Source organism: Cloeon dipterum, chromosome X (assembly GCF_949628265.1).
Source record: "Cloeon dipterum chromosome X, ieCloDipt1.1, whole genome shotgun sequence".
NCBI lineage: Eukaryota > Metazoa > Arthropoda > Insecta > Ephemeroptera > Baetidae > Cloeon > Cloeon dipterum.
This window is the reverse complement of record NC_088790.1, coordinates 3891069-3916809: the sequence shown is the minus strand read 5'-3', so window position 1 is coordinate 3916809 and position 25741 is coordinate 3891069. Positions and strand designations below refer to the sequence as shown.

Sequence of the window (25741 nt, the reverse complement as noted above, 5' to 3'; positions counted from 1 at the left end):
GTTTCATAGATTGTGGACATGTGTCACAAACTAATTCTAACTATACCTCGTGGCTTTGGTCTTCAGATTTTGATAAAGTTGGCGGAGGCGTTGTCTAATGGATCTAACTCGTCAAGAGGAGTATACACATAAAAATAAAAAGTTTCACTTATTAAATAAATGATTCTCCAGACCGTTTGAGGCAGATGATTTTGATGATGAAACAAAAGCTTTTATATTCACTCATTGTAACATAAACTTTAATAAGCATACAACACTTTTCAAGCGAAAGAAAAGACTAGTTGGTTAAACACAAAAAACATCCATCACCACAAATAAAAAAACTTTTCTAGTACTCTTCGTCGGAATGGCCATGATCAGCATTTCTGGCCAACATGTAATTGTCCATGTCGATCGAACGGCAATGGTTAATCGCGTATCTGAGCCGCTCAGCCATGATTTCCTGAAAATATTAAATTAAAATCCTAACTAATATGACGAAATTAGAATTTTTCATACCTGGCTACTGTATGAAGGCAAGCGCAGCTGGAAAAAACAAGTTTGTGCTGTTGGTAGTCCATCAGTGGCATGATCAACCTTCGTAACCTGGAAAAGATTTTAAAGTTAATTAACGAAGATTTGGAGGGATAGTGGCATTACTTGAAAGCGCTGAGAAAGATCTGCCAAATTAGCGGGTAAGCGAGACCGTCCAGACACAAAACGCATGAACAACACCCTCTCTGCATTAGAAAAGTTTTCCAAAATATTCCACAGCCATTGCACTAGTTCAGAGCTTTCATCAACTTCCCTGTACCTAATAGATAAAAAGACAAGACTATAAAATTTTCACTACAGTAAAAATTACAACAAACCGAACAACTTTCTTCAAAAGAGGAATGGAGATGTGAGGCAAGCCGCAAACAAGCTGTTCCAAGTGTTGCGCCGTGACCAGAGTGAGCAAGGGCACGGGAATGATGCCCGCCATGCCCTCTCTAATCGCCGCGGCTTGCAGGTCCATTTCTTTCAGTCGGAACTCAATAGCTCTCTCCACATACTCTGCTCTGCTCGCAAAAGTCAAAGGAATGCTCCTTCCCCCAGACACTATCGGCACAAGCTTTCCGCTCCAACTGCTCCCTTCAAAACACTCCAAGGGAATAACCTGGATTCGAGAACGGATTGTTAATTAATTTGGAAGATTGCCTTATTTAAACTATTTTTAGTTAATATTTTCCACACATAAATTAGGCTCCGAATTTTAGACGTTTTTTTATTTTTTTTTCTGACCTGAAAACGTATAGTCCCTCTTTAGAAAATGAAAACTGCTAATTTTCGATTTGATTTCTCATTCTTTTAAAAATGTGGCGGTATTAGATCAGAAAAGAGACATAATTGTTTTTGGAAAAAAATTGAATTAATTTTAAAAAATGCAAATAACCGTAAAATACTGGATATGCAAAAAAACTAATTATTCCCATGCCCAGCCCTGCTAAAAATGGCACTATTTATGCTCATGACATGAAAGGGTCACGCAAAAAAATATTCAACTGTCTAAATTTCACAGCCCTTTTGTAAAAAAAATAGCCAAAGGTAAGAAAAAAAACCTGAGTACTTACCTCACTGAAATTGGCCTCAGTGACTCCAGATAAATGAATGTCGCGAATGCCTCTCAGGCTTTGAGCGTAAAGTGCATCAACCTCCTCCAAATCATCAATTGTAACAAAGTCACCAACAAGCAGCTTCCACACAATCGGCGCTAGAGGAACAGCCAAAGGCTTCTTGGTTCTGATCGCGACCCCAAAGAGGATTCCAAGAAATTTGAACCAAGATAGGTGCAAAGGCGAGGTCAACTGAGGATTCAGGATGAACTTGTCGCGGTTATATCCAGTGTCGTTTACGGAGTTTGGCGTGGCAAGAAGAAGGGGAACTGCATTTGTCGTCAATTCTTGGCACATTTCCGTAATTGTGTCGTCAAAAACGCCTCCAGCGTCATCCGCGCCCTCGCCGACCAACTTAACCTGCGAGAGCAAAATTTTCACATCAATTTTTAGAAAAGACGAAATGTCACAGATGTTGGAGGGCACAATTGGCATGAGTTCAACGAAATTTACGAAATTTACTACAGAAATCAGTGAGTTTTGGATTTCTCTCGCTGAGCCCAATCGATCTGAACTAATTTGATGTCCTAGCTCAAGGTCAAAGGGCACTGGTGTTAATTTTATTTGTTTGGAGTTTAAGAAATGCGCTAGAAAGAAGTTTCATGACGTGTGTGAATATTTTAGAGTGGTGTCTTTCTTGTTTACTAGAAATTGCGCTTAAATACTAAAAAAACAGGACTTTTTCGTGTTTTGCAAATATGTATTTTCTTGGGTCTAACCATCAGAACTCACCTTCCACGCCCTTGATGGCAGTCTCAAGTCCGCAGACTTCATTGTCACCACCTGCTGCGCGACTTGCAAGAATATTGGCTTGGCCTTCTTTCCCCTGGTTGCGAGTCTCCTGACTGTAACCTGCGGTCCGAAATTGCGGCCTTGGATCATTGTGCGCCCAATGCACCTGACGAGCGGCAGTGTATACACGCCAGGAGCTAACAGGTTTCTCAGAGGGCCGCAGACAATGCCCTGCAGCATGTTGCAATTCGCGTTCTCCCTCTAAAAAACACGAAAATTAGTGTTTAATCTATATTCGCTCAAGTTTTACTTGAGGAATGAGCGGTAGGAGCTCCCAGCAGGAATACAGCAAACAGGAGAAACCCCAAAGCAGCTGCAAACGCGCCTGGATGGCTGGGATCGGGATGCTTTGCAGTCTGTGATATTGAGCAGGAACAGTACTGGGCATTGCCAAGTACTGCAGAGGGGAAGTGCCAGGCTGCCTTCGGGGCGGCTTTGGTGTCGTCCACGCAGCACTGTGATTGCGCCCGGCAGACACCTGAAAAAGGTCAAATATTATTGTAAACAAAAATATCGGAGGAAAAGAAAATTCAAAAAAGTATAATCCGTATTTATTCCAAAATTATAAGTATTTTTTTGGCATCAGACATTTAGACTTTCATGAAATTAGAAGAAAATTAATAGAGGTCTCAGCCAACCAGCCGCGCTGCTCCGCGCCAGCCGGCAAATTTTGGGCACGTGAGCAGCCGTCAGTCACCGTGAAAAAGGATCAAAAATTAAAAAGTGCAGGAGAAAAGTCTTCCAGCCCTTCGGGCCGTTAGCACTATCAAACTTCACATTTAAAATATTGTCAGCCGCTCCAGCCACCGGTAAAAATGGCCAGAAAAAAATTCGGCAGAGCCAGTCCCGCCAGCCGCCGCTTTAAATCTCGCGGCTGAGACCTCTAAAAATGAACGATGAATTAAAAGAGCCAAGGTCTTATAGGCATTTCCATGTTAATTTAGAAAAATACTGTACACGTTTGATGCAAAAAATTTTTATGGAAGAGCATCTCTTTGTGAGGATTGATTTTGAAAAAGGGAACTGACTTGTTTAATATTCTTTCCGCTGAGTTGGGAAATAAGCTGCGGCTCCTTGACGAGAAGGGTGTGCCCCAGTCCAATTTGGCCTTCACTGTTCACTCCCCAGCCCCACACATCTCCAGTTGCTGTCAAAACCAAGGTATGCTCCGCACCAGCCGCGATGTCCTCAACGAATATTCCAGACAAAGCCAAAACCTGAAATTGTGTAATATTACATTAAATTCAAATTTAAAACAAGGATCATACCTGCTGCGGTCGATTGTGTCCTCGCATTCGATTTTCCGGCTGGCCAATGAGCCTGTCCAAGCCACATGTAAAAACTCTTCCATCTGAGGCTAGGAAAACTGTAAACTGGGCTCCGCAGCACACTTTCTTGATGCACACTCCACCCAATGCTTCTACTCTTTGAGGTGTCATCTGCAAAGTTGCCCATTGAGGAATTATTTAAAATTTTATTTAACGTGTGTTACCTTTGATCCTGGGCAGCCAAGGCCGAGTTTGCCGAATTCGCCGTCGCCAAAGGTCCAAACAGTCAGCCCGTCAGTTGAAATGCAGGCTGTGTGATTCAATCCACACGCGACATAGCCAACTTTAAATCCGATCAGGCTCGTGACACGTTCAGGCAGCTTTTTGTTTGCAGTCGATCCGAGACCAAGTCGGCCATAGTCTCCACTTCCAAAGGTGAACAGTTTTCCATCAGCAGTAACCACTGCGCTGTGTTTGAATCCACAAGCCAGCTGTCAAATCATCAAATTAGTCATTATTGTTTCTTTCACGAGCGTTATCTGCTTTATTCAAGGAATTACCATTACAATTTATTATGAAATCACAATTTAATAAGATTTTTTTATTTTCCTCACTCATAAAACAGTACAGCAACGGCCACAAATTTTGTGCGACTTTGCAGGGGTACCGAGTTGTCCTCTGAGCCAAAATATTTTACAAATCAGGCCCATATGGCAATTAACGCGTGTCGTCACTGGGAGGCGTATTTTCATTCAAAAATTGAATTTGGCCAGTAGGTAAATTTAAAAAAGATAACTTTAAAAATATTTAACACTCGTAAAATACGCAGAATTTTACGGAGAATTTTACACTCTACGACCCATAGCAGCTGATTTGTTAATTTTATAAGTCTAAAAAACGCGATTTGTGACATTTCAAACTTAAGTTTTCAGGGCCTGGTGGTGCCCTGTGGGCCGGACGGCGCTGATTCTTGCACCAGTCGATGCCCCTTGGTAAGGCACACCTGCTCGTGTGCAGTTTTTTCAAAATCGGACCATTTTTCGAATTACAACATGCGAATTTTTGACTTGGAATTTTCCTGGATATTATGCCACCTTGAATTTTGCTTTCGCTACATTTTTTTCGGGTATTTATTGCGCTCGGTTGACGCAAAATGGCACAAAATTAAAAGAAATAGAGTTTCAAGTTGATGGATCTTGACTTTAAACCAGCAAAAATGCTTGAAAATTATTAATTTTTGCTTTTCGCGCGCTCCGCCGTCAGGGCAAAATATAAAAAGAGCGAGAGATTGTCGTCTGTAGCATTAGAACGTAACCGGTATCATATAAATTGTACCGGTAATTTTGTAATGTGTAGCAATGATTTTTGCTATTTCGAGCCCTCAAGCATCCGTTATATTTTTAATATTTAAATATAACAATACCGTTTAATTAATCACAATTTAAGAAGTGATTCGTTAGAACGAATTTTTGCGTTCTTGACATTCTTTGTATAATACCGGTGCGCAGCAGCAGCACGAAAACTACATACTGGTTTGTCGTTTGTCAGCCGGTTGCCGGCTCATCAGCTCAAGTTAGCGCGAGAATAACCTGTCAGGTCTGTTTATGTACTCTGTTTACGTGCCTCCGAATCGACCGGGTTCCCTCATCATCGGCGTGCCGACGGCCGACTTTGAGACGAAAAAAGTGTAATCATCAGTGTCCTGCATCGCGTCCCGACTGTGTGAGGCGGTTGTTGTGTCAGTGCAGCGTCTTCGCAGTGCCCGTTTCTGCGTCGGAATCGTCGGAATCGCGTCGCCAAGGTAGGCGACTATTTTGACTATATTTTATATTTATTTTCTTTGCTTTTGAGCGGATTTTTCTTGCAATCTCACCAATATAAGGGCCTAATCTACAAGAACTACACCCCCTTGCAAACTGTTTTACAATTTCAAGCTCGTTTTTTGGCCCAAAACATTATAGTATCTATTATGTAGTATATGGAAAAGCTGCAGTTTCTGCCGGGTTACACATCTCGCCGCAGTTCTTATGAGAATCCCATGTGTAACAGTAGGGGTGGCGAAAACTAATTTTTCCATATATCCCCCGTTTGTGTACATTTATTTTATTTCGCCATGTTCAGGCAAAAAATGAATCTCAGCTCTCAGCGTATTAATCAGCCGGCAGGGACTGGCCAAAATTTTTTCGGAAAATAGTTTTGTCCGTAAATGTCCACCTGCTGGAAACCTTGCAGGCCCAAACTGAAAAATTATATTTCGGAAAAATACATTTTTTGTGCGTAACAGTTGAAACGGTTTTTTTTGGTTTTATTTAAGTTTCTTATTGCCTTTCTTAAAAAAATACTTACTTTTGCCAGAATTATTATAATAATACATGCGCCAGTGATTTTAATTTTCAATAACCAATAACTATTAATGCCTGATTCTATTCTTTTATAATTTTCCTTTCTAGATGCCAAGAAAGAAACGTAGGGGTGGATTCCAGAAGAAGGCCAAGACCGCATCAACATCTTCTGCCGTGCAAACCCAAGAAGTCACCGATGAAGGTGCAGCGTCCAACGATGTCAACACCGAATCGCCAACGATCTTTAAAAAAGCAGCACACAAGCTGAGAAATGAGTCTGATGCTGCCAGCGTGTCCAGCCAGGAAAAAGCTTCGTCTTCAAGCTCAAATCTCCTGTCGTCGCGTCCTATCTTACCAGAGAATGTGCAGCAGTTTGACCTAGGAGAGAGCGCGAGGTGTGGAGACCTCATTCCAGGTGACAAGATCTTTCGCCCTATAAATACAACTAACTGCTTCCTAAACATTTAATATTAATTCATTCTAACTATCTATGGTGTAGGTAATCCAAAAAGACGACAAGGACGCCCAAGAAAAATTGATAAATATCCAAAAAGGTTTCAACGCAAGAACCAAAGTTCTAGTGAAACCCAGAGTAATTTGTCGGCGCCTGATGGTTCAGCTGGCTCGTCTGATGGTGCAAAGCGAAAAATAGGAAAACCTATACCAGCAGGACTTCCAGAGAATGTGCAGCAGCTTGACCAAGGAGATAGCGCGAGGAGTGGAGACCCCGTTCCAGGTGATAAGATCTTTCTCCCTTAAAATCGAACTAACATCTTATTGATTTCAACTGCTTTCTAAATGTTTTATGTAGATGGTCCAAAAAGACGAGGACGCCCAAGAAAAAATGATAAATATTATCCCAATAGGTTTCAACGCAAGACCCAAAGTTTGAGTGTAGCCCAGAGTAATTTGTCAGCGCCTGATGGTTTAGTTGATTCGTCTGATGGTGCACAGCGAAAAAGAGGAAGACCAAAGAAACTGACAGCTCAACCAAGGGAATTGGTAAGGCATGCAAATAGAAATTGATGCCTTATTTTTTGCATTGCTGTTAGCTGAGTTGAAGCACTATTTTTTTTATAGCCCACCACAATGGAGGAACTTGCGCGGTTTGCAAATACAATGTTGATGGAGAGGCTCGCTGCAAGCTTAACTGAGAGGTAATAATATCAAATTGTTAACGATACTAACTAAAAGATTCCCCAGACTAAATCGACAGGTGGATTCGAACGATCCTCCCGCTGAACCTGAGGTTTTGGCTCAGGACCCGACACAGCGCCGAAGATCCATGAGGATTGCCAACAGGTTTGATAATCAGTTAAATGATTTTGATGTTGATTTTTCAACTTGCTTCTTCCACAAGTGATGGCGCTGGAACTGACAATGTGGTGGACTGTGAGGAATCTGCAGGAGGACAAACGTCACCAAGGAGGAAGACTGCCGCCCCCGCCGCTTTAAGATCAACCAGTGCTCCAAGGGGTAAAAGAACCAGGTAACAATTTGGGAAGCCAAATGTTTTCGTTGATTTGGGATACATATTTTAAACAGAATAAGAGAACGGCTTGATGGCGTTAAACTTGATGACGATGAGCACCCTGATCCAGCACAGGTCTTAAGGGATCCACACCAGCGCCGCAGATCCCGGCGCATCTCAAGCCGGTTTGGTTTTAGAAATTTAATATCACTCCTCATGTGTTGATGAATTATTTTTCCAGTTTTTCAGCAGCAGCAGCATCATCAGTCAACGTGTCAGTTGTCAACTTGAAAGCTGATCCAGACGCAGATCCAATTTTAGCTGCTGGCGTCCAAGTCGTTCATGCACCTGGCGGCCCTGCTGCTGATGACAACAACGGGAGTGAGGATGAAAACGCTGCTCCAGATAATCCTCTAGATAAGAATTATGAGCCGCCTACCCGGTTGTTGAGACAACTTAAGCTGCCGAGATCTCATCTTGCACCCAGGGTTTCTCAGGTAATTGTACGTTTGTTAAATGTTTGGAGCAATCTCACACTAAATAAAATTTTAGCAGAACCACAAAAACTCCAATTCTGACCCACCAATGCCAGCTCTGGCACCAAACCCTCGCTTCAACAGCGACGACAACATCATGGACTCCGAGGATACAAAGGCATTCTCCATCTTCGATGCCAAAAATCCAGAGGTCGTCAACCAATTCAAGCGCGAAGAGAATTAGCGCTAACCAACACCAATTTCGAGTTCAAGAGCCCAGCCACGGTTTCCAAAGGACAAATTATTTTAGAATCACTTGGCCAACAACCAGATTTGATTTTAAGTTAAGCTCAAATAAGCTTGTAAATAAGTGATTGATTAAAGACATTGTTAATGAATTTATGCTTTTAAATTTTGTTTTTCCCGTAAAGTTCGAAATTTTATGAGTATTTTCTTAAGGAAAATTCGCGTCTTAGAGTGATGCACGTTCAAATATAGAATTTTGGAGACTTTATGTTTAATCGGCTGTCAAAGCTAATAGGTCAAGTGGCTGTCAAAGCTAATAGGTCAAGTTAAAAATCTTGAAATTTGTTAAGCAGAACATTAGAGTTTATCTTAGGAAATTGTCACCTCTTTAAAAAAAACTATAGATTCATAGCGTAAACACCATAATTACCACATTGAAAAAGCGGATTAAATTGATGGACCTTACCTGAACTACTTCTTCACGCACAAGCGCTTCTATCTGTCTTGGTCGCCTCTGCCGGTCACTATTCCCATGACCGAGTTTTCCGTAGTCACCATCTCCCCAAGAAAAGACCTCTCCACTTTCAGCAAGAGCCAAACTGTGCCCATCCGAGCCGCCGGACGTGGCCAGGGCGGTGATGACAAATCCTTGAAGGGTGGAAATGACGCTCAGCGTGTGGAGGTCATCAGCGTTTCCCTGGCCCAGTCTCCCGTAGCTTCCTTCTCCGCAGGCCAGCACAGACCCGTTTGCTTGGATTACGAAAGTGCAGTTTTGGCCGCAAACAATTTGCTGGGCGCTCGAGAATGACATGGTCAGCACGGGAAACAGGCAAACGCGACCTGCTTCAGCCAACTGGCCATGTTTGCCGCTGCCCCACAGAAACGCTTGGCAGTTTCCACCGATCTGCCAGTCTCCTGGCTGTTGAGTCACCCATGACATGATTTCTTGGTCCGCCTGGAGACTCCAAAATGACTGGTTGAAAGGATCGGGCTTGACACCTTCACCTGGAAATCAGTATTTAAATAATTTAAAATTTAAATGGAATTAAACCAGATTTTTTTACCTTGTGGTAGTTTAACGATGGAAATGAACTTTTGGGGCAAGGAACTTCTCTTGATTAGAGCTTCTGCAGTCTTCACGACAACCGAAAATGTCTGTAGCCATTGCCATTCTGGAACTGTTAATTAAATTAGTGATTTATAAATTCAGGACTAATACAAAAATCTACATACCAACTTGTCCAAACTCTTCGTGATTTACAGGAACATTCGTGTAACAAAGGATTGCGTCTAGATCGAGAATCATTGCCAATGACACCAAGCTCCTGAGGTGACTGCTGTAGGTTAGTTGTTCGCCAGTGGAAACCAATCTGTGCTCGTGTTTGTACTGGTTGGCCAGAAGCAGATGTAGGTGGGTAAGGAGAGTTTTGAATGCAGCAGCTTTGTGAAGTCCTCCAAGGCCGTGTAGCGCCAAGGCAGTTCTGCCTCGGGAGAGCAGCCGCACGCTCTCGAGCCAATCAGGGGATGTGTGCAGGACACGAATGTCCTGAAAATGAGCCAATGATAATTCTGCTAAATTCTCATTAAATGTCTACCTTTGATCTGGCAAAGCAGACTGCCAAAGCAACGCTTTCAATCCAACACAAACCCTGAACACCACCAGGACCAGTGTTCGTGTGGAGCAAACTGCCATCGTGAAGAGACCAAATGTTGATTACTCCGCTCAAACCCCTGAGGCACCCTAAAAATCAAAATCTGTTAAGCAATTCAACCAATAACCAGATTCTATGTCACCTGTTGCAAGCATGGAGCCATCTTTGCTGATGGAGAGAGCTGTCACTGCGTAATTGGAGTTGTCGAGAAGTTCAAAGACTAGTTTTGGAACCGAGTTGCAGTTCTCCTGCTCCAAGTTGTCAGGCACCAGCCAGACGCTGACTGTGCCGTTCACTCCGCCGACACACAGGACCAATTTTGACTGGTCAATCAACGGCGACCAAACGACTGACGCTGGCTCCTGTGCTAGCGTTAGTTCATGCACGCAGTTCCAGGTTCGCTGCTGATGACTCCAAATGCAGCACCGGCCATCGGCACCGCTCGAGGCCAAAAGCTTGCCTCGTTGATCCCATCGTATGCTTGTTACAGTTCCCTAAACACCTATAATGTACATTCTGATTTGTAACTTGTCAAATCCTTACCCTGTGGGCGTTGACAGAGTGAATGGACGAGTCCAAAGAGAGTCTTCCGAATTTAATAGTTCCGTCAGTGAACGCAATCGCGAAGTCTTTCTCCTCAGAGAACCAGGAAATTTGTGTTGTGCGAGCTGATTGAAAAATAAATTGATCAAATAATCTTATCGAAGATGCCACTCCATTGTTGATTTAATTTAATTAGAGGTCTCAGCCGCAATATTTGAGGCGGCGGCTGGAAAAATATTTTAAAACGCGAAGTATGATAGTGCTTAACAGCCTGAAGGGCCAGAAGATATTTTTTCTCCTGCAATTTTAAATTTCTTACCGGCGGCTGGCGCGGCCGGCTGAGATACCTGATTTTAATAAATTAAAGTTGTTAAAAATAGTTACAGTTTGGCTGAGCGCAATGTGGCAGGTCCTCAGATGAGATGTGGCCAGAAGATGTGACACGGACGCAACTGACAGTGCCGTCGGTGTGGCCAACTAGAAGAAGTTCATGGTTTTCTCCCACAGTTAGGGTTTGTGGCCAAGAAAAAGCCGTAATGATGGAGTTTTGTTGAGATACTGATTGGATTCCTGTGGGACAGTCATCTAAATGAAAAGAGAGTTCCATTGAAGAGTGAAATTAGACCCTGCACCATAGTAATTTAACGCCTAATCTGACCTGGAATGTGCCAAATATTCAATGTGTTGCCCATGGCTGCAGCGATGTACTGGCCGGAGGAGGACCACATTAGAGGTTGGATTACTTCCCCTTGCAGTTCGTCTCCATAAACTCCTTCTGATTTGCAAAACATGTAAGTGGCTTCCATCTGAATCTGTCCAGGATTGCAACTTCCAGGGCTCCAAATGCGAACAGTTCCATCAAAGCCACTACCAAGAAAATTATTAAGTACGGGATTTTACCAATTTTTTTAAAAGCTTTTAAAAATTAATTTTAACCAAAAGTTTTCGCGTTATTCAACTGAAATTTTGTTTGTAGGCCCAGTTCAACAAGACAGATCAATCAGTTGGTCATTTATGACGTTTCGGAAATAATTAAAATATTCCCAGGAGGGTTGGTTCAAGTTTTCAATGACTAACAGAAGAGAAATTAAGTTAATATTTTTTTAGATTTTTTAGTGACAGAAACCAAGCTGCATGACCTGGTATAGTCTGTTAAGTAACTTTGAAAATGATATTTTAAACCGTTAATAAGATATAATTTGCAAATTTCACGGCAAAAATAACAAATCTAGGGACTGCATTTCCTAAAATTTAAATAATAACTGGTCTTCTCAAGTAGAGTTTATTTTTAAATACCATCACAAATTTAATGAAAACTGGCTTCAAAATTAAATTTTGAAACACATCCTACATTGACCTTCAGAGCTTTTAAAACATAAGGAATTAAAAAAATCCCTTTTAAAAAAATGCCCAATTTTTACCTTGAAGCGATAAGCTTTCTGTCTTCATTCCAGACAACTAGATTAACTCTGTTGCCGTGGCCTTCCAACTCAGACACAGGACAGTTTGGGAGAACTCCCAGCAAATCTGACATTGATTTGGTTTCTATTTGATGGATGGGAAACTCTTCGGCTGAATTCGCAATGCATTTCACCTGACAAATTCAAGAAGGGTGGTAAAAATATAATACTCCTCATCATGCACAATGTACCAGTTGCTCTGAAGCCCACTGTTTGTTTCCCGGTTCCAAATGCGCTGATAGAACGCAGGCTGATAAAGCATTTGCCAGTTGCAGAATGTTTTGCACTTGCGGATCTGATGGGCTGCTCAGCGCCTTGGGAGTTTCATCTCCTGTTTTTAAAAAAAAAATGTGAGAAATATAATTTCTGGACAGGTAGAGTTTTACCTTTGTTAGTGCTTGACAACGAAGACTTTTTCTTGGTCGTCAACAGATTGACTAGGGCTTGAGTCACAGAAAAATTTGACGTCTGTGAGGATATTTCGTATGAAAGTGGATTTGAACTACTTCGCCTTCCAACAGCAATGTCCAGGAGATCCTGGAGAAACAATTTGGGTGTTACAAATGAAATTAAAAAACACACTTGTTATAGTTTACTTTTGTGCAGATGTTAACAACCATGTTGGCGGCCTCACTATTGCTGACCGCCAGGCACGAAATAGCATTACTTAAATGCTGAAGGTAGTGGTTTGTTTTGGACGTAGCGGCACCAGATGCGTTGTTCTTTGGCGGAGAGATACTTTCAAGCGTCACGCTGTAATCAGAGGGCAGCTCGATTCTGCCACTGGCAGTAAGGCTCATCAAATGCACAAGTTGGCGAATGTCGTTCAGACCCATAGACTGCAGGCCGGCCGGAAGGCTACATGCGTTGCCACTAAAATTAATTGGAAATTAGGTTAGGTGTAAAATCTTTAAAATTGGCAGGAAATAATCGCACCTTGAGGAGAGTAGTGAAAGGGTAGACATGACCACAGATCGAGCAACCAAAATCTGGGCAGCATTTGTCGTGCGTTGCAAGGCTATTTGCCTCTCCTTTGAGTTTGCCAGCCAGGAAGCTTGCTCTCCCAATGAGGGTCTATCATCACTTGAAGCCAAAATGGTCCCGGATCCTGCAAGATTGTTTTTTACTATAAAGATTTGAATAAAAAAAACTAGCAAGCATACCTTCTTTCACTTCTGATGTCACAATAGGAACTTGGTTGGTGCCAAGTGGGTCAGGCTCGTGCAAAATGATTTCATCGTAGTTCAGATGGGGGATGAGGAAAGGCGCAACGTCGACTGGCTTGCTTTCTTTGATTACATTGTCATCCAATGCACCTCCTACTGCTGCTGCTGTAATTCAGTTCACGTTCTTTATGAATAGATCACGGAAAAGGTTAGAAAATCACCTTTTGTTTCGAATGGTACAGGGCCGACCAAGTCAGGAGCTACCAGAGCGGATGGGTGACTAGATCTTGCGGAGCCTAGCTTAGATGACAATGGCATTGGAGACGACGCTCTACGGTGCAAATAGTCACAACCAGCTGCCTCAGTGCTGTGAGGCAAATTTTCTTTGCAATCAGGGCAAACGTAGATCACAGAGACAGGGAGAGCTGAAAATGAAAACAATTAACTAATCTTGAAGTTCAAGAACAAAATCTTGAGCATACGGGCAACTGATTCAGGAGCATTGTCAACGAATCTTCTCTCCAGACGCTCACAGGACGCTCTGCACACATCGCAGGTGGAATTTCGGTCCACATCCATGTAGTAGCCAGATTCAAAGGCAGACTCGTACGCAGCAGAGTCCCATCTGTCGAGTCTTGTCAGAGCAGAATCCATGTCCGAGAGGAAGTGCGGCACTCCAATGACTCTCCTTTTGGGCCTGCTTTCGCCACTCTGCAATCCTCGGCCAAAGGGTCTTTCCCTACTGCTGGCACCACTACTGCCTCTCTCGTGCTCCTGCGAGCTGGATCTTTCTGACATGTAATTTCGAATGTCAGAGGAAGCCCTGCGCCGCGGACCAAGTCCTCTGAGATAGAAAGCAGAGTCTTGCTCTCGCGTGTGACCTGCATTGATTCCATTAGTTAAAGGACCGTCACTCCATACATTTTTACTTGTTGTATTTCGAGAGAGCCACGGGGTGAAAATTCCAGATGACGGATCAGCAATTTCAACGTCAAAGAGTCTAGGCTCAGATGCCGGGGCTGCGGCTGCTCCTTCTGAAGAGTAGAATCCTCGAATTGTGGAGGAAGAGGCACCTTCTGACGGAGGTGATTCGCTTGAGTCAATGCAGGGATGTTCTATCATCCACATCACCAGCTGATTGATCGTCCTTGCAGACATGTCACCAGCGCTTCCTAAATTCATGAAAACAACAAAATATAAACACAAGAAAATAACTTCTTTTACATTAAAGGCGAAATTAAACTAATATTTTCGCGTAAAATACCCATCCCAATGTCAAGGAAAATCACTGAAACTATTCAATGGAAAAATTTTCAACACTATATGTGGCTCACATCAAGAGAGGCTACAAAAATAAATATTTAAAATTGGATTGTCAGCAAAAAATCCAAAAAACAGACATTTCCGTAAAATCAATCAATTTTAAAAAGCTGAATGAAAAAATGGTCCGTTTTTTATCAGAATCTGATTTAGTTTGGAGTCATTTATAATTTTGCAATGAAATTACCTGTAGCATGGATAGCTTTTTGGACGTGCTTGAGCGAAAATCCCATCTCCAGCAAAGGCGCAGCGACAGGCAAAGAGGGAGGTGAAGGAGATCTGATCCTGTATTTAGTTATCGGGGGCGGAGCAGACTGCGGCGTGCTGGAGGCGGAAGATGAGGTGGCTTGGCCTGGGCTGTGAGGAGTAGACGTCTCTGAAAAGCTGTTCATCAGGAATGAAGAAACAGACAGAGACGATGGAGGGATCGAAGGTGGATAGTTTATGAGTTTTCGGTAAAGACGCTTCACCATGTGCGTCCGCGCAGACAACATGCTTGGCGATGACTCTCCAGATGTCTCCTAAAACGCACGAATCATAAATGGCAGCTAAACAAAGTAAAATAAATTATACCTGATTTCCTGTGGTGCACTCATCTTTTGCAGATCCATTATCTCGTTGATTTAGGATGCTGCGAATGTGTCCTTCCGTTTCTTTGATCTGCAGTTCCTCTTCCGCACACGCTTTTACCATGCTGAAATGCAAAACTGACTGCGCCCGCTCCAAATCTCCAACACTGGCTAGATGCTTCAGACCACACGCTTTCACGCTGGCTCTTACCAACCACCTGAGATAAAAACAGAAACAAAAGGGAAAATAAAATCTTCATATTGATCATGTCATTGAGTGATATTAACAAACTGCTGAAAATGCTTGGAAATTAGCGATCCTTCATGATCCTTTAGAAGACTTGATGAATTTTATTGATTATCAACTGCAGAGGATATTTGTTAGGTTTATTAAAATAAAAGCAAGGTTCACAGGGTTTGGCAGAAGGACGAACAATTGACAAATGGCTCCAATTTTTTTCCGGAATTGTGAGCCCGTTTTTAAAATGTTTTTTATATATCTATTGCACACTTTTATGCTAAATTATTCAAAAAATAAACTTCAATTCCGTACCTCAACACATCTTGGATTGCCTCCTTTAAAGACGATGAATCAGGGAGTCCTTCCTTTGCCTCATCTTTTTTATCATCAGAATTTTGGAAAAGAAGCAATTCAGAGTAATTACTACTGCACAAAATCGCACGCAGCGCTTTCAGAGAAGCAAACTGGATATACGCTATTTGCAACGCGAGTTTCTCTTGCTCCAGCTGTAACCTAACAGCAGCTCTATTCGCAGCCTTAGTCCTAACAAATCACAGATAACATTAACACTGTAGTATTTAAAAAATAAAATGTTTACTTTTCGTCCGCATCTGTCTCTCGTTGCTCCTTTTCCTTTTTGATCGCAGCAGCGCCTTTGGTCACTTCTTTCATGATGCTCGAGACCAGTTGGTTTGTCAAAGCATCAACTGATGCCCTGCTGCAAACCTCCTCTGCGCAAGAATCTCCAGAGAGCAAGTCGTTACTGGAGCTATCTTCTTGGAAAGTGTCGATTTCTTGCTTTATGTTCGGGAAGCTCAACTAAAATTCAAATAATATAAATTTCTTAACATCTAATCTGAAGCATTTACAATTTACCTCGTCTGTAATGCCACTGAGTTTGGTCACTTGCTTGATAATATCCGCAGTGAGGCCAACAAACTGAGCTGTGTCGAATGGAACCGCGTTGCAAGGTGCAAGATGGTTGAACGATCCGTCACTGATGTCAGACTCCTTGTCCACCCACTGCAGTTTGACGGTCGACAGTCCTTGTTTGAGAGTGCCTAAAATCGTTGCTTTTCTGCCAGTTGGACTGTGAACGCATAAGCCGCCAACTCGCAAACCAGAGTCAACACCTCCAATCACAGCAAGAGCAGGCCAGACCTTACCATTACGTGTTAATTTAAATCGAATTGATTAATTTTTTTTACCTCCTTGCAGAGTTGTTCCAAAATCATTCTATTCTCCAGATCACACTCGGTTTGATCATCAACCTCCGCTAATCTGGCGTGGACTGCAGAGTCGCTCACTGAAATTATTTTAGAATTTGGGCGTTTAAAAGAAAACAATCCTTACGAGAGTATCTGAGGTCATGTCTCTTCTGCTCTACAACAGCAGGAAGAAGTTCCTTTGCGGCCGAAAGTCTTTCGATCAGAGCATAATTGATCTAGAAAAATTCATGAGAAATAATAATATAAATTTGTGTTATTTTTACAGTTTCATTCCACGTAGCTGAAGAGTGGAGAGTTCTAATCAGACAAACTTGAGCTTCAGCCAAGGCTGACGGCCACGGTGAGCAATGCGGCTCCCCAGGCAGGAGATCTCTTGGACAGCCTCGCACTTGCATGTCGGTCAGTTTCACCTGGTAAAAAGATATTTCAATGAGCCATGCGAAAAATTACAATAACTACCTTCTCCCCGGGACTATTGCTGTAAAACATAATGCATGGGTAAAGCTCTGAGCAGTCAAGGTCTTCGAAAGCGAGTCTCGGCTCTTCTCCATTTTTGCCAAAACTCAAGGTCCTCGCGTCCATGTCCAAGACAGCAGTGATGTAATCTCCCTGCGTGAAACTTTGCAAGCTGAGTGGAAGTTCTCCGTTGTGGTACAAGTTTCCACTGAATGAACATTAGAAATTAAACAAGTTTTAATTCAAGAAGAAATAAATTACCTGTATGCTCTATACAGCCACATGTCTGTAGTCGTTCTGTGGTTGTAATCCTTGATTGGGTAGCGAGATACTCCTACACAAGTTCCTTCATTGCCTCTGTTTTCCTTTACAATCAGGAATTTCCATTGATAACAGCCTGCAGAAAAAAGGAAAATCTTAGCAAAGGTAGAAATCTGATACATTAAAAAATTCCTTTTCCAAATTTCCCAGAAATGCCGTTTTGAAATTTGACCTGTATTTAAAAAAAAATGAAAACTATTTTGTAAAAATAAAAACCACTTTATCACAACACACACATTTGCTACTACTTATTTTTTAATTAAAAATAATTTTTAGGGAAATGTTCCAGATTGGAAAACACTTCGTTAACTCTACCTGAAGTTATTGCTGTAGTGGCTAATCCATAACCTCGTCCTCCAGAGCCGTGGACAAGCATTCTGCCAGATTCAACAGTGCAGCAATGACATTTGTCGACATCAAAACTAACTTCGTGAACTGGAATATTTTCATCTGAACGGTCGCCTGGGGGCCACAACTCATCTGATGCTATAATGTTCAAGATTAGAAATAAGCTGGATAGTAGCAATTTGGCGTATTTACTTGGGCTGCTGAGTTTGATCAGTTTCTTTTGAAGCGATTCGTTCTTCTGTTTCGCCTCCATTTCAGACACTTTAGTCGGCAAGGACCACATGCTCGCTGCCAGCTGTCTCATCAATTCTTTAATTACCTGCTCTCTTGGATCATAGTCTTTTATGTTCATGCAAGGCAGAACTGAACCAAGCAACTTTAGAGCCAAGAGTCTTGGCCTCAGACACGAAATTCTTGGCAGTCCAGTTTCTGAACACTGCGAGCAAATAGCCAAAAGGGTGTCAGTCCACTGTCGAGAAGCGATGAGCGACGAGATCGCTTGGCAGCCAGCAATTCTTCTCACAAACACAAGAAAGTCACCAAGAGCTCTTTCTGCTGCTCTCTGTGAACTACTGATACCCACAATCTACTGACAAAATCGATTAGAAAATCGTCAGAATATTGAATATTTCGACATGCCTTTTCCTCGATCTGGAATTTCGTACTTGACGCCAGGTTCAACAGCTTTTCAAGCAGAGAATGCAGCAACTGAACCACACTCTCCACGACACTGAATTGCAATTTGTTGGAATAAAGGCTAAAATATATTCAATTGTGGATCAGAATCAAATAATGTACAAGAAAATCTTACCCAGTGGAGATGGAAAGAACTTGCAGTAACCTCAAACTGGCCAGAGCCAGGGTGGGCGTTCCTTGCAGTGGAGCTGACAATGTTGGAGTTGCTGACAAGAGATGTAAAGAGCAAGCGCACATGTCAGCCAGCAATGGCAACAGCCTGTTTGTCACGGCCAATGTTATGTCCTGAGGCTCAAACTTGCCACTCAGAACGAAGACTGTTAACAGTTGCATTTGTTGCCATAGTCCTTCTGGCACTTCAATTTCAAAGAGCCCATTCGATAAAGAGTGAACCAGCAATGTGTGAATCCAATGAATGGCTCTTTTAATCAGATTTTGCTCGTGTTTCCTGGCTGAGCGAACGCCGTCCAAATAATGAGCGACTTGGTTTTTGCTTCCAAGCCCAAAATATCCAGAGAGAAGTTGTTGGTGTACCTATTGATAAAATATTATAACATTAAGAAAGTTTCTGTCACCAAAAACTTACACATCCAATCAAGTATGTTCCTTTTCTACCGTCAGTATCAGGACTGAAATTGGATACCAGTCTTTCTAAAGAATGTTCAGGAGCACTGCTGTCATGTGGTGCTAAGAGTTCAAGTATCTGGTGCAGAGCCTCTAGACGAGACTGAATAAGAAAAGAAAATTATCATATTTATAATGCAGTTTAAAAACTCGTCATTACTTCAGCTCTTTGCTGCTGCTTGAACATTGCTTCGGCAATGCTGACAGGTTCAGTGCACCAGCCTCTGTGGTACATCATTCCATATTGATCGTAGAGGGTAGAAACAGGGTGTCCTTTTATTGTCTCACTAGCAGGCTCGTTGCAGACGAATCTGATGATTGCTTGAGGAAGTTGGACTTCCATATCTGTATAGCTATAGGGGAGAAAGTAAAAATAATGTTTTTAGCAGTTACGGTGGATGGTACCTGAATCCACAGAGAATGTCAGATTTCCAAGTGCTTTTGCAGGCGCGTAGTTCCCACGCAGTTTCAGGTCCCTGAACGCAAGCAATCAAAAAGATGCTTCGGCGAATGACTACTTCTATCATGTCCTCATAGGAAATGTTCATTTTGATCACGCATTTGCCTGTTTCTTGTTCATCAGCTCGATTTTGATCGTCTTAACAAACAATATTGTGACCTCAAAAATTATTATTTCGTGTTTTAATACCAGCATAAAAATGCCTCGTGCCATCATCACTAGTGTCTCCTTCTTCAGGCTCATCTTCTTCATTTCTCAGTCTTCTCTGTTCATTTTCATCATAAGATGTGCTCGGCACAGGGTCTTCAGTATCTGCCTGTTGCATCACTTGTTCTTTCATGGCTTTCAAATTTATCAACCTTCTTCGCAAGCCAAACGTCAGTTTGAAGATTTCCAGCACTCTATTGTCCTCATAGCTTCTACAAGCGTTTATTTAAGAGGGAATTTTAGAGTTAATAAAATAACTCACAAGTTTCCGTTTGTGATCTGAGTGAGAAGTCCAGTGTGCTTCAACACAGCGACTAGCACAAGGAGGGCAGAAATTCTTAGTTTCAAATTTCCTTTCTCCTCCCAGGTGTCCCAATCGTATCTCTCCGCAGCATCCATCAAATTCACCAAGAGTGGACACACGCCTCCACTGCTGGCAGACTGCAGGCTTTTCAGCCAGGAAACCAGCTCAGGAGGCTGCAGGAGAGACAGCAGCGCAGCTGGCTCCTCTTGGGTCTCGTCAAGGAGCCAATTTTTTAAGCCGTTCACCACGATGTCTGCAATAAATAAGATGTAATTAAATCGCACATTTAAATTTAAATTCAAATGTACCGGAATTTGCGCTAATGTTTGCATCAAGACCATAGCTGAAGAGTGGATGGTGCAGCCAATTGCTACAGTGAGCCTCAACAAGCTGTTGAGGCTCTCCTGCCAACATGCCACCAAGGCATCGCCCAACCAGCAAACTGCAAGCTCGCTCAGAATCTAAGAGCCAAAGCCAAGATGTTTCTGTCATTTCCACCAGCTCACTTGGGGTCGGCGTGTTGGCGTCTGAAAGAATGTCAAAATAAGAAATACACACGCAGGCTGAATGCGGATTTTACCTGATGAGGTGTCGGCCACTTCTTGTTCAGGTTGGCTCGCAGCTGGCAAAATCCTATTCAGCCTGTCCATTGGTCCCAGCATTGCTAGCAAATGGAATAGGAGAGGCTGAATATCTTTCACTGGCAAAAGTAGCAGAGCGTGCAGAGTCTTCGACAAAGACGCGCCAGCTGTCGAATGGAATATAACATCTGGAATTTCAAGGTTAGAAAAGGTTCAAAAATATCAGAACATTCTCACTGTGTAGCTTGTTGATGACCATAGGGTTTGCTGTTAGAATTGTACTGCTTCTTTCAAAGACGGATGCGGAATTTTGGAACATATCTTCCAAGTGCTCTGTGAGGATTTCATAAGCAATGCTTTTCTCTTGAGTAATATTTGACGATCCTTCTTTCTGGACGTCTTCAAAATTGCATCGTGCCAAAAGGTGGGTTTGCAGTGCTGACAACAGTTCATTCACATGGGATTTGGAAAGCTCTTCTTTCCCATAGTCAAATTCTGTGCCACTTTCAACTTCATCCAAACATCCATCCTTAATTACAATTTGAATAATTGTTGATAAAAGACTAATTTTTATTATTACGGTTTGAAAGCTGAGGGTTTTGAGTAAAGTTTTGATGAGCTGTTTAGTCAAATACACATCTGTGGGATTTCCATCTTCAAACTTGTCCACATTACATCCAAGAAGTGCAGAAACGTGCAAGTGGTCTTCCAGACTCGCAAGAACGATGTTTAGAAGCAGTTTCTGGTAATGAAATTAATTAAATTACGAATTTTCAAATGCTGGACATTTTACCTGGCCCTTTGATAGCTTATGGCTTTGTGGAAGCAGACTCAGGAGCAAATCTACCCTTTCCTTTAGAGGTGGCAGAAGCATTGGAGCCCCAATTGATAACGTTTCTTGGACAGCTTGCTGCACTGCGTTTGGAGCAGCCATGTCTACAAGTCTGAAGAGAAGCTGGCGCAAGGGCTGAGACTGCATGCCCAACACAGACGACCCTAGACCTCCGGCCAACGAAAGTGAAAGGTGTGTGCAAAGCAGCTTCAAGCAGTGGTGGACAAATCGGTGGTGTTCTCTGCAGAAGAAAAAAATAATTAAAATAATAACAAACGTCTTGGTGGGCGAATTAGGTTGCATACTCGACAGAATTGAATGGCTGAGGTGGTTTTGCGCTTTCAAAGCCATCACAATATTGCTCCAAGAAGATCCTTAAGTATTCAAACGTTTTCTCCTGTAGGTCAACACAAAAAGGGCGGTGCCAAGTGACAACCTGTCTTCCAGAAGGCAGGGCAGTCCAAGCAACACTGTGAGATGTTCCAGCCGAAATCTGGTGTATCGGAACGCTTTCAATTCCTATCACTTTCCTTGGTCTGGTTATTGGGGAAGTTGAGTGACCAAGACCACATTGTCCTGTGACATTGTTGCCCCAGGCGTACACCTAAATCAAAAAGTAACAGTTCATGATTGATACTCATTCGATGTATAAAGAACGCATAGAAAAAAATTCGAGCGTCTTAAAATGATAAAATCTGAACCTAACCAATGGTGATTGTTTTTTTTCATTTTAAATTCATCTTTATCTCGATCGATTTTCTCCCGCGAATTTTTGTCTTTAATCCCCTGAGTGACAGAAAGCTAATTTCAAGATTCGCAGCCAAGTCAAACCCAAATTCAACACTTAGGCGCGTGTGGCTGACTGGCAAAAACTGAATTCTTGTTATTAAATCATCTTTCAGCTGTTAACTAATAATGCAAAATAACAATACTTTAAACCGCCAAAAGTCGTTGGCGCTAAACAAAAAGGAAGGACCGCACTCCTGAACCGCTTCATATATCATACCTCATTATCGTGAGTCAAAGACAAGCAGTGAGTGTCTCCTGCAGCCACATCGACAACTCGCATTTGTACTAAATCGTCAATTAACCTAGGAAGGAGGTATATCGCATCAACTTTTCCACTTGCCAAGCAAGGACCGCTTCCCCAAACCCAGACCTAAAGGAAATTTATGAATCTTTGAGAGGAAAAACCACCAAAATTATCATACTTGTCCATTAGAGGTCAATGCTAGTGAAAAAGTGCTGCCAGCAGCAACTTTTCTGATGTACAAGCCTTGCAGTGCTTCGATCACCTTTGGTCTGTAAACCTGAGAAGTGTCGCCATGGCCCAGTTTCCCGTTGTCCCCTCCTCCAAATGACCAGACAGTTTTCCCATCCATAGACACTGCCAAAGTGTGAGCGCTGCCACACGCTACCCCACCAACTCCGGCAATATCTCGCACCAGCGTTGGCATGTTGCGACCAACACTGTCACCGTGACCTGAAATGTCGACTAATTAGCACAAAATACTATACTATTTGCGAAACATGCCTAGTCTCCCGTAATCGCCTTCACCCCAGGTGTAGAGCTCTCCATCCTCAGTGACTGCTGCGCTGTGCCGGTAGCCTGCATGCACAGCTACAACCACTTTTCCTGAGAGGGCACCTGTGACGAGTCTCGGAAACTTCTGCGTTGCACAATTTCCGTGCCCGAGTTTTCCGTAGTCACCTGGAGATTTTCATTGGATTTAACATGGGAACTCTGGGTTCTTTCTGCTCTAATATGCATTTTTTGCCTTGAAATTGATCATTTTTGAGATGTTCACATTAACTACTGATCTTAAATGTTTTGGAAAAAAATAAAAATCGATTTAAAAATCCAATTTTGATTCATAAATTTTGGTAAATTAGAACCAATAAAACAGATTGAAATTCTAACCCTGGCGTCAGGGTAGTTCCAGCACAAAAATTTACTTTATAAAAGTTTATTTCAAGAGGATATTTAAAGATGACAGTAATATTCTTGAAATGTAATTTTAATATGTTTTAATGACCTCACTCCGTCAAAACAATCTGATTGAGCGATTTCTATTTCTCACTATTCACTGGATATGTAAAATAATGCCGATTTTGAACCTTGACTATCAGTATCTCGAAAACTGTTGGTTTCCCCATTCCAAAAATTCCTAGCATAATACGCACGCTTGGGGCAATATTTTTCTCTATTTTTATAAAATTTTAAGATATCGCATTTTGGATATTCCAAAAATTAAAAAAATGGGAACGTTCAAAGTAAATTTTAGAGTTCAAAAATTGGTTGACCATTTCATTAGGCATCTATTGACACCAAATTTAAGGTTCTGGCTTCATTAGAACTCAAGATATTCACGATTTTGTCAACTCCAGCGGCTTGTTCTACAAACTTCACTGATATTCCGTGAAAGCTACTTTGATTTTTCCCCGCAAAACTTGAATATTATGACACCCAAACACACGAAAATAATCGGATATTGCAGACAGTATCAAATTTTTCCTGGAAACGCCCAGTCATTTTCTTCTAATTTCCCGAAAACTTTTGAGGCAAAAAATCAATGTTAGATAAAAAAGAAATCAAGGCTACGTGGTTAGCTTCACAAATCAACAAAAAAAGAGAAAAACTTACCGTCTCCCCAACTGTAGACCATGCCATCCTCAGTTAAAGCAATGGAGTGCCCGTCACTGCCTTTAGAGGAGGACAAACACTTCACTTTCGAATCCAAAGCCAGAATCTTGAGCTGAGTGTGGTTTGACGAGTCTCCCAGGCCTAGGCGGCCGTACGTTCCTTTTCCGCAGGCACTTACAGCGCCATTATTGTGGACTACAAATGTGCAATACTGACCAGCTTCAACCTAGACAGAAATAAAATTATGCTGAATATTATTTATAATCGGTACAAACCTGTTGGACGTTGCTGAACGTAGTTGCAAGCTGAGGTATAAATATTTTCTCTGGCGAAGTCTCTGCCAGCTGGTGAGATGAATTACTTCCCCACACGTACACATCACAGCTCTTGACAGCATTTTGTTCCAAAGGAATTTTGCTGGTTTCACTTTTACTATCCGAACTGCACAATCCAAAGTGCATGTGCTCACTAGCCAAAGCCACAAGCTGCAAAACGGATTCAAATAAATTCAATCCAAAATTAAATTGAATAATTACCTTGCCCATCAAGCAAAGGGCCGCTTGGTAAAGGGGAATGAACCCCCTGGGGTCTCCTTGGAAACTTTCGTGACTTGAATGTGAACCTCCCTGCATTTGACTCAGCCAGTCCAAGAAACTCAGAGAGGGAATCAGCGCTTCCTTTTGTCCGATCACAGATGCTTGAATGGCCATTTGGACCCATTCCAAGAGGTAGCAGAGCGATCCTCTCTGCAATGCCAATCCCAGCAGCAACTCAGCTGACAGATGTCTTCCTGTTTGTTTGACATAACAGTTTTAACTTTTGCTTGTTGAGATTTGATTTTGCAAACCTGTAAAATCAGCTCCTGATGATGGCAAGGACGTTTTTCGTAGAAAACTGGAAATGTCCCTCAGAGCTTTGAGGCCAAGGGGAGGGATCTGAGACTCGTTGGCCAACGACAGGGGTTGCAGAGCTCGAACCACGGTGCAAGCTGTTCGCAGCACTTCACTGCACATCTCAGGAGCCCCTTTAAATAATCTGTCTATCGCATTCTAACAAAGATCTGAAGAATTCTACCCTCTGCTGAACTCGATCTCCAGTTTAGTTGTAACAAAGAGAACAGCAAACTGAGCCCTGTGGTGACGCCAAGTTCAACAAGAGCTGAAGATCCAGAGTTTGTTTTTTCCTGAGAAACTTCCACAGAGCCACTGGCTTGTTCATTATCCTGGCTGCAATGAATGACTTGCGTCTGTGCACGCAAACAAACGAATATTAGAGGGTATTTAATTTAATTTTTTTCTTACTCTAGGAGCTTCATGGTATTTTGACACAATGGCATGAAACATTCTTCTCAGCATAGTCAACCTTTGCCTCAAGATTGATGCGAATGGTGACTCGGAGCATATCGACTGGGCAAGATCTCGTTGGGCAGCAAGCAGGCTCAGTATGTGACTTTCCAAATCATCACTGGTCAAATTTTCCTGTGTATCAAACTCAGGAAAAGCAGGTCCTGGATTTGTGGAGTTTGCTGGTGCCGAAACCACAATTTCCTGAAGTTTAAAGATAAAATCCAAAATTCTCAAGTCCTCAAACATGTGTTTACCTTGTTGGCAACCAATCTTTCGTAGAGTAAGTGGATGCCCTCCCTGGTGGCGATTGTGTCACAGTTTTCGCTCGCCCAGGAGCTGTTCAGGTGGTCGGCCCATTTCAGCTTTATATTCGGTGTTGTTAAGTCGGACATGAAGTCGTTCATGGTTCCGACTCAGAGCCAAATTTTGCGAAATTTACCAAAGTTAGACATTTCCATTTCACCCTCCCACAACTGTTTATGGAGTTGGACGATTTTGTTTTGCTTTTTTTAC

The 25741-nt window shown here is 42.3% G+C and overlaps 2 protein-coding genes across 5 annotated transcripts; one reads left to right on the top strand and one right to left on the bottom strand.

The window, feature by feature from the left end:
* Nucleotides 1-221: 221 nt before the first annotated feature.
* On the bottom strand, nucleotides 222-25741 carry LOC135947084 (probable E3 ubiquitin-protein ligase HERC1). Of its 3 annotated transcripts, none has more exons than XM_065495652.1 (62): nucleotides 25483-25741; nucleotides 25184-25429; nucleotides 24957-25128; nucleotides 24730-24906; nucleotides 24419-24672; nucleotides 24158-24367; nucleotides 23883-24108; nucleotides 22773-22949; nucleotides 22450-22721; nucleotides 22245-22397; nucleotides 21544-21842; nucleotides 21200-21479; nucleotides 20987-21148; nucleotides 20644-20935; nucleotides 20406-20594; nucleotides 20134-20352; nucleotides 19784-20078; nucleotides 19504-19733; nucleotides 19260-19452; nucleotides 19015-19207; nucleotides 18817-18957; nucleotides 18346-18764; nucleotides 18174-18291; nucleotides 17727-18120; nucleotides 17502-17672; nucleotides 17127-17262; nucleotides 16869-17073; nucleotides 16673-16819; nucleotides 16534-16624; nucleotides 16389-16486; nucleotides 16057-16341; nucleotides 15779-15999; nucleotides 15493-15723; nucleotides 14944-15157; nucleotides 14558-14891; nucleotides 13980-14222; nucleotides 13533-13931; nucleotides 13272-13475; nucleotides 13048-13215; nucleotides 12821-12992; nucleotides 12481-12757; nucleotides 12271-12421; nucleotides 12076-12215; nucleotides 11846-12018; nucleotides 11083-11291; nucleotides 10809-11009; nucleotides 10425-10549; nucleotides 10024-10375; nucleotides 9825-9970; nucleotides 9463-9775; nucleotides 9294-9407; nucleotides 8696-9234; nucleotides 3919-4185; nucleotides 3695-3865; nucleotides 3455-3643; nucleotides 2677-2904; nucleotides 2367-2627; nucleotides 1593-1994; nucleotides 852-1138; nucleotides 640-793; nucleotides 499-585; nucleotides 222-442 (listed from the first exon to the last, which is right to left on the bottom strand). In XM_065495652.1, exons 1-62 carry the CDS (start codon nucleotides 25630-25632, stop codon nucleotides 329-331), a joined length of 13680 nt encoding a protein of 4559 aa, XP_065351724.1. In that variant the 5' UTR covers nucleotides 25633-25741; the 3' UTR covers nucleotides 222-328. The 3 variants fall into 3 exon arrangements, with proteins under 3 accessions (XP_065351724.1, XP_065351726.1, XP_065351725.1); XM_065495654.1 differs by having other exon boundaries at nucleotides 10809-10994; XM_065495653.1 differs by having other exon boundaries at nucleotides 19504-19730.
* LOC135947085 (uncharacterized) lies at nucleotides 5237-8375 on the top strand. 2 transcript variants are annotated; one of them, XM_065495656.1, is made up of 10 exons: nucleotides 5237-5495; nucleotides 6145-6451; nucleotides 6536-6772; nucleotides 6848-7038; nucleotides 7117-7193; nucleotides 7240-7338; nucleotides 7397-7525; nucleotides 7582-7692; nucleotides 7749-8004; nucleotides 8063-8375. In XM_065495656.1, exons 2-10 carry the CDS (start codon nucleotides 6145-6147, stop codon nucleotides 8225-8227), a joined length of 1572 nt encoding a protein of 523 aa, XP_065351728.1. In that variant the 5' UTR covers nucleotides 5237-5495; the 3' UTR covers nucleotides 8228-8375. The 2 variants fall into 2 exon arrangements, with proteins under 2 accessions (XP_065351728.1, XP_065351727.1); XM_065495655.1 differs by having other exon boundaries at nucleotides 8060-8375.